Source organism: Scylla paramamosain, chromosome 31 (genome assembly GCF_035594125.1).
Source record: "Scylla paramamosain isolate STU-SP2022 chromosome 31, ASM3559412v1, whole genome shotgun sequence".
Classification (NCBI taxonomy): Eukaryota; Metazoa; Arthropoda; class Malacostraca; order Decapoda; family Portunidae; genus Scylla; species Scylla paramamosain.
This window is the reverse complement of record NC_087181.1, coordinates 11,914-22,039: the sequence shown is the minus strand read 5'-3', so window position 1 is coordinate 22,039 and position 10,126 is coordinate 11,914. Positions and strand designations below refer to the sequence as shown.

General features: G+C 40.3%; 2 protein-coding genes across 11 annotated transcripts; one reads left to right on the top strand and one right to left on the bottom strand.

The window, feature by feature from the left end:
• Window positions 1–423: 423 nt before the first annotated feature.
• On the bottom strand, window positions 424–8,856 carry LOC135116337 (nuclear autoantigenic sperm protein-like). Of its 10 annotated transcripts, none has more exons than XM_064033692.1 (8): window positions 8,714–8,856; window positions 6,719–6,792; window positions 6,446–6,590; window positions 5,675–5,842; window positions 3,408–3,534; window positions 2,646–2,831; window positions 2,073–2,487; window positions 424–1,504 (listed from the first exon to the last, which is right to left on the bottom strand). In XM_064033692.1, the coding sequence occupies exons 3-7, from the start codon at window positions 6,458–6,460 to the stop codon at window positions 2,453–2,455; spliced, it is 531 nt and encodes a 176-aa protein (XP_063889762.1). In that variant the 5' UTR covers window positions 6,461–6,590; window positions 6,719–6,792; window positions 8,714–8,856; the 3' UTR covers window positions 424–1,504; window positions 2,073–2,452. The 10 variants fall into 10 exon arrangements, with proteins under 10 accessions (XP_063889762.1, XP_063889761.1, XP_063889768.1 ...); XM_064033691.1 differs by having other exon boundaries at window positions 6,719–6,795; window positions 8,714–8,854; XM_064033698.1 differs by lacking the exon at window positions 8,714–8,856 and adding an exon at window positions 4,584–4,691 and having other exon boundaries at window positions 6,719–7,783.
• Window positions 8,796–9,904, top strand: LOC135116339 (glutamate receptor 4-like). The gene is made up of 2 exons (XM_064033702.1): window positions 8,796–8,982; window positions 9,579–9,904. The coding sequence occupies exons 1-2, from the start codon at window positions 8,796–8,798 to the stop codon at window positions 9,824–9,826; spliced, it is 435 nt and encodes a 144-aa protein (XP_063889772.1). The 3' UTR covers window positions 9,827–9,904.
• Window positions 9,905–10,126: the final 222 nt, after the last annotated feature.

Here is a 10,126-nt window from a genome sequence, read left to right as displayed (position 1 = left end):
CTGTCATGTATGAACAAGTGCTAAGGGCAAGCTGAACAAGTACAAAGGGCAAGCCAGCTGTCTCTTTTAATATTCTTGCCTGAAATAACATTACAAATGAGGGTCTATTAATCATCCATTAAATAATCCATTTTTATTGCTTTCTCATTCTTCTTCCTCTGTGTATTGTTAAATTGGATGGTTATATCATTGTCCCTTCCTGTGTTTTAGTGTGCCATTACCTGTCCTCTCTTCCAGCTGATATTTAGTTTGTACTAAAATAGACTGGCATAACTTTACAATTTATACACAAATAACAACATAAACCAATAATGCATTGATATTATGCATGATAGGAGTGGACATTTCCACTCTACATCATTAATGAATGCATGATGAGACGCACACTATTACAAAGCTAATGAGTTCAATACAAACACTCAATAACAATTTCAATAACTTTATTAAAAATAGCAATCTTTATAAATCATGAAACCAACATCAAATGCACAATAATGCAAACACTTTTTACACACACACTCTTTAATGATATTTCCTAATATACAGTATAATTCCAAACAGAGAGAGAGAGAGAGAGAGAGAGAGAGAGTGATGAACTACCTGGGGTCATAAATGCAAAGTACAGGTATCAGTCAGGCAAAGCATAGTGCTTGCCTGTCTCATATGGAATGTAAAAACATGGCTTCATATCATTCCAGACCTGGGATTATGGCCAAAAGTTACCAAGCAGTGCTGAGCAAAATCCAGTAGAGTAATATTCAGTATCATTGAATTACTGACAAAGTAAAGATCATTATGTGCAATGATACTCACTACCTAGGAGCATTTCAGGTTACTACCAAGAGTCTGACCATGCTGGCAGGGATGGTTAGGCTACAACACATTACATACTTCTCCATTCAAATCAGTCAGCTGATTAAATGGTGAGTTAAACCATTTTGATCATCTAAATCATATTAAGGCATTGGATGAGACCTGGACAGCTTGGGTCAACACCATACATAGGTACTCCACTACTCTGTGGGAGACACTTGATTGTGGCAAGAGTCATCACAATACCAAACACCATCCTTGACAAAGCACAGCATGGCCCACTCATCCACAGGAACCCAGCCATCTCTAAGGAGCAAATTAATGCTGCCCAGTGTCACTCCTCATCACTTTTAGGGAATAAGAAGTAGATCCCACCCCAGCACCATCTTTACATAGAATATAATACAGAGGATAGAGAAGGAATACAAACAGGGCACATGGTATGGTATAGAACACCAACCCTCACTTTTGGAAAACCCCAGCCACTCAGTAGGAGACTGAGTGGCTGGAATACATGGAATACAAAGTGCATGGAATACAGTAGTATTCCATGCAGTTTTTAATACATATAATATATTATAGTGAAAGGAACATATTTATATAACATATATATAAGGACGCTGCTTATCTTCTCGAGCTGCTGAAGGTCATGATCTGCTTCCTTTTCCTGCACCAGCTTTGATATCAAATCCTGCAGGAAACAACTGTGTTAATTCACATTTTGAATAAATCTAATAGATGAAATTTCACTTACAACACCTTATGTGTCTCTGGTGACTCATGGAGGACAGATACATCACCTGAGAGTAAATGGTCAGTGAAGAAGTTGACCCTTGATCCTGGCTAATCACATTAAGTACATTAAACACTCCTGTTAACTAATAAATGAGGGATAGATTTCTCTGGAAGGTTACATTACACTACTTCCCTGGCATTTGAAAACATTTTGCTCTACATGAACTCATATGGAAGCTTTACTGCAACATTAAATCTCAGCTAGATGCCAGATGGTGTAGCCTCCATCACAGAGCAAGGTAATGATATGAAGGCTTAGTACTTTGGTCAACACCTGAATAAGAACCGTTTGAGATGCAGCAGAGATCACTAACCTGCCAGCAATTGAATAAGAAGTGTGTGAGATGCAGCAGAGATCACTAACCTGCCAGCAATTGAATAAGAAGTGTGTGAGATGCAGCAGAAATCACTAATCTGCCATGACATGAATAAGAAGTGTGTGAGATGCAAAAGAGAGCACTAACCTGCAGAGTGGTTTTGCTTCATTTCCTCTCATTCATGATGGAGGCTGGCAAGGTCTAACTCGCGTTCTCGAGCTTGTTACTTCATCACTCCTCGCTGCAACTGGTAGATGGTGATGTAGTCACCTGAAGAAGGATAAAATTCTTCATTAAAAGACCAAGGAAATGGCATACAGTAAACAGTAAACACTTCCTCCACTTCACTTTTACAGATGATTCAAATGAGCAAAAAACATGCACACACCGATGGACTCTGTCTTCTCATGCACTACAGCATGCTCAAGCTGCTACTTCCTGTCACTCAGCTCAGCCACCTCCTTCATGCTGCAAGTTAACCTGCTCTCCAGGACCCTGTGAGCCTCCTGCAGTTGTTGCAGCTTCTGTTAAAGCTCAGTTCCTCCCAATCCTGTTGTTTCTCCTGATAAAACAATAAGTTTGTTTCTCTCAACTTTTCTTAATACAGCCTCAATAAACAAATCCAATAACAATGCTTTTATTTTGTTATTAATTCAAAAAATTGAGCAACAGTGAGGAAAAATTATTTGCTTTATTATTAGAGAATATAAACTTTCTTACCTTTTGGTTCAGTTATGACATCTTCAGACAACTTTTCATGAGCAAGAGATTCTCCCAGCAGTTTGTTATACTTATCCCTCTCACAGTCTAGCTGAACCTGAAGACTGCTGCACTCACTCTCCAACCTGCTAACCTCAGATGTCAGTGTAGCCACTTGACCCAGCAATTTCCCCTTGGTATCTGTACCTGGAGGTGAAAAATTGATGCAACAGAGGGCCAGCCAAGAATGACCAATGGAAGTAATTAGACGTAATGTAAGAAGTGGGTATAAGACTAAGGGAAATAGAAGGGCAATGGAGAGAGGGTTAGATGCACCAGAAATGTCTGTGGAGCCAGGAAAAATTTAAACTTGTAACAGAGATAACTAAGAGCAACTGTGAATGAATAAATGTGATGTGGCCTCCACCCATGACTGGGAAAATGCAAAAGCAGCACCTCAGACACCAGGACCATGATGACTGGCAGCTCCCAAAATTAGCTGCTGGCTTTTGTACTCCTAGTCACCACAGGAGGCTCATCCACAGCTAATCCTATCAGCTGATCATCTTGGGTGAAGTAATTGTTTATCAGTCTGGCTGTTGAGTCCTGATGCAGAGATGTGTGTGTGTGTGTGTGTGTGTGTGTGTGTGTGTGTGTGTGTGTGTGTGTGTGTGTGTGTGTGTGTGTGTGTGTGTGTGTGTGTGTGTGCACTTTGGAAAGCCTCCCTCCAAGGAGAATGTCAGTTTGATATACAAATATATATTCATGTGGATGGTAGCTCACATTTAGCTTCTGAGTTCTCACATGAAGACGTGCCATCCTTGTCTTTTTCCTCTGAGGGAGTGACTTTATACTCTGTGATAAGTGCATGCAGCTCACTATTCTGTCTTGTGACGTTTTTGATTTCTATCTGTGAAAGACACAAGAAGGCAGTAAGTTAACTTGTTTAACATGCCACATCATTTTATATATATTATGCCAAGTTTAAACAGGAAAGCCTCACCAGAAGCATCAACTAAAGACCAAAGTGATTAACAAATCTTTCACTTTACCACCCTTAATGACAAAAGCTGATGATGTCCATATCCTGCATTTTTACACCTTCATGATTCCATTAGATTACATTAGATTACATTAGAACAGTATGTGACCAATGACGTCTCCATTCTACATTGCCATGACAAGAATACAGGGCTTTACTGAACATAAACCAAGGACGCCTCCATTCTACATTGCCATGACAAGAATACGGGGCTTTACTGAACATAAACCAAGGACGCCTCCATTCTACATTGCCATGACAAGAATACAGGGCTTTACTGAACATAAACCAATGACGCCTCCATTCTACATTGCCATGACAAGAATACAGGGCTTTACTGAACATAAACCAAGGATTCCCTCCTCCTCTCTCTAAGGGTTAGGGTTCTCTCAACAGTTACAGCGTGGTGTGAGAGATGCAGTGCTGTCAAGGCTTTACTATTTACAGGAAGCAACACACCAATAAATAAATGTTACTTTGGAAATGAAACTGAATAATCAAAGGCTTTATATCTCATGAACTTCCCTTCTTTAATAAACTGTCTTCAAGCTGACAGACTCCAGTAGTATTGCATCTTAGGAATATTCTACAGCTGATTTCATAATAACTGCTCTCTAAAACTGACTACATGCCTCCTTCCCTGCCTCCTACAGACTCTACTCAACAATTGTTGTTATTCTGTTCATGCTGGTGTGACAGTTAACCAGTATATTAATTCCTTAGTTATGTACACTCTAGAATGGTGGTTCATTTTATCTACCAGTGATTTGAATTCCCAGCTTCTAAGTATTACATTATTATTTGTTGATTGGTACCATTTGTATGCAATCAGAGAAAGATTTCAATATAAAAAACATATCCATGTTACTGTTACCTTTCAGAATGTAAACCAAAATGAAAGCTATGTAAATTCTTACTTTAGATTATGTTGTCATTTCATTGAATGATGTAATTTCTTGGTTCTTGTGCTTCTTCAAATGCAGTCCCTTGTCTGGTTTCTCTGTCAATTCTAATTTCTTATTGCTCTGTGGAAAAACAAAGTGCAAATGTTTAGGATGAACTGATTCAATAATATTGCTTTCACAATTTCAATATTGTTCACAATTTCTGCAGGAAGTTTACTCCATATATTTACTATACGATTAAAGAAAAAATGTTTGGCCTTGTGGGATTTAAAACGTTTGGGTATAATCTTGAATCCATTATTTCTTGTTAGGTAGAATGAATGAGGAGGAGGAGGAGGAGGAGGAGGAGGAGGAGGAGGAAGGAGGAGGAGGAGGAGGAGGGAGAAACAAAGATAGGAGGGAAGGAAGAAAGGAAGAAAAGGGAATAAGAGAGAGAGAGAGAGAGAGAGAGAGAGAGAGAGAGAGAGAGAGAGAGAGAGAGAGAGAGAGAGAGAGAGAGAGAGAGAGAGAGAGAGAGAGAGAGAGAGAGAGAGAGAGAGAGAGAGAGAGAGAGAGAGGAGAGAGAGAGAGAGAGAGAGAGAGAGAGAGGAGTTGGTAAGGAAAATTATTACAATGGTCCAAGGTGAAGAACAGGGACTGGAATGAGAAGTGGAAGAAGCATATAGAATTGGAAAATATAGTGAAGGAGGTAAAAGACCATTAAAAGTGAGAATGAGATCCCAAGTTACAGTAAAGGAGATCCTAGTGAGAACTGGGAAGCTGGCTGAAAATTCAGAATACAAGAATATTTGGGTAAAAAAGAGATATGAACTTGGAAGAAAGGGAAAAAGAGAAGGATCTGAGGAATGAAGCCAAGCAAAAAAAACGAGAGAAGTACAGAGACCGAGAAGCAGAAATTTTTATTGGAGGGTACTAGATATGAAACTAAGGAAATGGTATATTCAGGAAAGGGAACAAGAAATGAAAGAACCACAACAGCAGACAGACAAATTGCATGTGGTGGGAGAAGTAGTATATTAAGAGTAATATATACAAAACAAACTTCATGTAAACAAATAAAATTTTCAGAAAACTTGTCACACAAAACCTTATTAACAACTCACCTTCTCCTTCTGCGGCATTTCCTTCCTTCTTATCTTTCTCCTTTCCTTCTCCATCTTCCTCCTCCTCCTCCTCCTCCTCTCCTTCCTCTTTCTTTCCACCTTCCTCCTCCTCTTGTGACTCTTAACTCTCTTCCTCCTCGTCCTCCTCTTCCCCTGTGCTTCCCTCCTCTGAAAGAAAAGACTTGTTTAAAAAGCAAGCAAATATAGTAGTAATAGTAAAAAAAAGTCAATGAAATGAAAGTTTATACACATATGAAATTAGTGAAAATTTGACACCAAACATTCTCTATCTGTAACATTACATCAGAATGACGAGAACACAAGATATGAAAAGTGAAAGGGAATGATGTATATAACAAAGAAAAACATTGTATAATGACATATGACAGGAAAATAATCTTGTATACTTGTCCCTTAAATACTTGCTTCCTTGTATATTAACTCCCAAAATGCTCATTCCTTGTACTCTCATTTTCAAAACACCTCTTCCTTATATATTGTCACTCAAACACTCCTTTCTTGTACACTTATTCCTAAATCACTCCTGTCTTCCTGTATTCTCATTCTCCAAACACTCGTGCCTCTGCACACCCAGTTCCTCAAAACATTTCTTCATTGTTTACTCATCCCGCAAACACAGCAACTTTCTTGTATACTCAGCTCTCAAAAGATGCATTTTTAAACATCCATAACTCCTTTTATTTTCATTCCCCAAACACTCCCGGCTGTGCACACTCCAGCACGTTAACACAATAACCAAGCAATACACACGACTACTGGCACCATCCAGATCTGGCCCCAGCACCCCTGCCTCCTTGCGTGCCAGCTCCAGCAATGCACGGCCACAGCGGCAGTACGCGTCACCACACTCGGGCGCCTGCTCCCCACACAGCTCCACCGGGGACTCTGTTGCCTCCTGGAGTGGTAAGGAGTGTCAGTTAAACCTGGTGTTTACTTTCACTATGATATGAAACAATTAACAACACAGAAAACAACACAACTAGGTAACATGCAACACATACCACACCTAAGCAACAGACACACCTCGAAGGCAGCGACAGCAGATTTGAAGTCCCCCACCAGGAGGTGTCGCTTGCCCCTAGAGAAACGGTCGAACGCTGCTGCACTTGCCGCACGTCCAAGGGGAGCAAGCAAACAGGCCATCATCAAACAAGTCTCGACTTTAACCATTCGTAATTTACACCATCATATATTGTGGAGTAACTTCATGTTTAGTATATCTTAACATGGAACATTATTAAGAATGTGTACATGCTTGTATTATTTGATAAATTATGTGGTCAGCTACACTTTCCACTCACACTCTCATCCATCACCAAAATTAAACTAACCCCCTATTACTTTCCTCCCACCCTCAGAATTATTAAACTAACCTCCAGTCACATTCTTCTGACACCCTCATCCCTCACTAAAAATTAATACCAACTGGCAAAATTACCAAACTAACCTCTAAATATCATCCTCCCACCATCTAGTCTCTCACTAAAATTAATCTCACCAAGCACGATTATCAAGCTAATATCCAATCACTTTCCTCTGACCCTCAAAATCCTTTCCAGCTGGTAGAATTATTAACCTATACTCCAGTCACTTCCACCCTCTCATCCCTCATTAAAATTAATCCCAGCCTTCAAAATTATTGAACTAACCTCCAGTCAAAGAAATATCACTGGTTTTGTGGGGGATATTGTCACTGCACTAAGGGATGCACACAATTTCTCGTAAGTTTTCACATTTTGCGTTCAACTGTACCGGTCTAAGTGGAGGAGTGAAAAAGTGACACCTAATGAATAGTTGCCACAAAACTTATTCTCATTACTTTTTGTTCCTTGTCATTTTTCTTTCAGGCTTTTTTCATCATCACAGCAGCTTGAAATTTTGAAAATACGAGTACATGCTATTTGAGGAGGTAGCTGTACATGTGAAAAAAAAGAAGGGAAACAAACATCCATACTTGTGACTGATATGAAAAATAAACTATACATATAAATGTATATTTCACTTTTCTTTCTAGCAATTAAAAAATGTACATACGACAGTATTTCTTTCTTTTCCTCAATAAATACGACAACAGTATTTTCCTTCCCTTCAGTACACCCAGCCTTTCCCTTAGTACATATCACAGTACTTTTCCTTTTTGCTCAGTGCATATGAGAATAATTTTCCTTTTCCTCCATGCATATGACACTACTTGCCCTTTTCCTTTTCTTTCCCTAAATAGAGAAGACAAGACAGAAATTTTCTTTCCCTCAATACACAACACTATTTTTTCTCCCACTCTCTCTCTTGTACAGAGTCAGTTTCAATGTACTGGAAGGTTATGCCTACGGGAAACTGAAGGACAACTCAAGCAACGAGTGGACGGGCACGGTAGGAGCTCTGCAGTCAGGGGAAGCTGACCTCACTGTCTCTGAATTGTCCATCACTGAGGAGAGGTTGAAAGTTGTTACCTACACCCAGCCTATCTATATCATCAGGTGAGAGATACAGGTGATGATCAAATAATATTTTAAAGATGTTGAACAAAGTGCTCCCTTAACAGATTAATTGGATCAGCAAAATGTTCAGAATATGAAATGTCAAATAATTAGATTGATCTATCTATATGCCAGGCTGGCAGTCCTATACAGGGTGGCCCAGACACTACACTATACACTCACATACAACATTGACACTGTTAATCCAAATTCTAATCTATTTATCTATATACCAGGCCAACAATCCTCCCCAAGACACCGCAGACAAATCACCACACATTCACACTCTTAACTTCATTATTATTAACGATTTAGCTGTCTATACATCAGGCTGGCAATCACACACAAAATGGCCCAAACAAGGCACCACACACACATTCACACTCTTAATATCATCTGTCAGCCCCTAGTGGAAAGGGACAATCTTGTGGCCCACCATACTACACCTCAGGAGGTCAGACACAGCATTCAGTTAACAAAAAATCACATTAACACCCACTCCCCACAGAACATAGTAACACAAAATCAGATTAACACTCACCCCAACGTCACATTCACAAGACAAGTTCTCATCCCACAGCCGTAAACTGTTTGCGGCCACCTACGAGGACCTTGCCAAGAAGATGCTTGCCTACACAACCCCAACGGACACAGCTCTGTACCGGCGCATCCCGGCTAACACGACAGGCCTCGCCAGCATCCTCTTCTTCATCGAGCGACTCCAGAGGTGCTACATACCCACGGGGGAGAAGCCTGTTAGCATGGGAGTTGCTGCTGGCTGGTACATGTTGTCAGCTCTCCTACAACAAGGTGAGGACCTGTTGAGGTGTAAGACTGGTCAGTTCAAGTGTTGGAGCATTTAGTGTTTGGTAAGACGGCTGGTACATGTTGCCAGCCCTCCTACAGCAGGGTGAGGACCTGTTGGGGTATGAGACTAAGTTGAATGCAAGGGTAGTGGTGTTTAATGTTTGATAAGATGGGAATACAGAAAGACAGTTATTAAAGGATAGATTTAAAACTGGGAAACTTTACATGATACCTGGTGTATTTTCATAATTGAGCTGATATTAACTTGAATTAGTTCTGGCATGAGCAATATAAGCAAGTGGTGTTAATATGACTGATATGGATATCAAGTAATGTATTTAATTTTATCAGTAGTTCTCTTCATATGATGATATCAACAGTTTTCTTAGTAAGATATGAGATATAAATCTTTTAGAAATGATGAGAAAAACTCTTAAATTGCATTTTCATCTCTGAAACATTTTAAAATGGTCTTTTCTACATTTTTAAATTTAAAAAGATGTGTTACTTTCAAAGATTTTAAATTGCCTTTGCATCATCCTCCATGTCTTAAAATTGCCTTTTCATGGCATCTTTCCCTCCTCCTCTTCCTCCTGCAGGCTCCAACACCTACCCAATCAGCACTGCAGCACGGGTAATCTACTGGGTTGGCTACAGTGTGTCCCTCATTGTGTACACATCATACTCTGCCACACTGGTCTCACATCTTGCTGTGGAGCAGCCTGCACCTCTGCCATTCAGCAACCTGCGGGACCTGTCTAGGCAGTCAGGCTGGGATGCTGGATGCAACAACAATGACCTCTTCCAAGTGACAGCCTCGGTGGGTCCTTGGCTTCTTGCTGTGTGAACTGATATACCATCCAGTGGTTGAGAGTTGAGGAGAGAGAGAGAGAGAGAGAGAGAGAGAGAGAGAGAGAGAGAGAGAGGGAGGGAGAGAGAGAGAGAGAGAGAGGAGAGAGAGAGAGAGAGAGAGAGAGAGAGAGAGAGAGAGAGAGAGAGAGAGAGAGAGAGAGAGAGAGAGAGAGAGAGAGAGAGAGAGAATTTTGTTCAGTGCCAGATTTAGGAGTCCACAAAAAGACCAGCTGCCCAGGAGCCTCCACAATCTGGGGTCTCCACAATCTGAGGAGTCTCCCACATAAATATTCTG

Bases quoted from the DNA above. Each gene is read 5' to 3' on its own strand.
- LOC135116339 (XM_064033702.1), top strand. From the start codon at position 8,796: ATGCTTGCCTACACAACCCCAACGGACACAGCTCTGTACCGGCGCATC. The intron at 8,983-9,578 runs GTGAGGACCTGT...TTCCTCCTGCAG, and splicing joins GTCAGCTCTCCTACAACAAG to GCTCCAACACCTACCCAATC.
- LOC135116337 (XM_064033692.1), bottom strand. The intron at 2,832-3,407 runs GTGAGCTACCAT...TTTCACCTCCAG, and splicing joins TGAGAACTCAGAAGCTAAAT to GTACAGATACCAAGGGGAAA. The intron at 2,488-2,645 runs GTAAGAAAGTTT...TTGTTTTATCAG, and splicing joins TGTCATAACTGAACCAAAAG to GAGAAACAACAGGATTGGGA.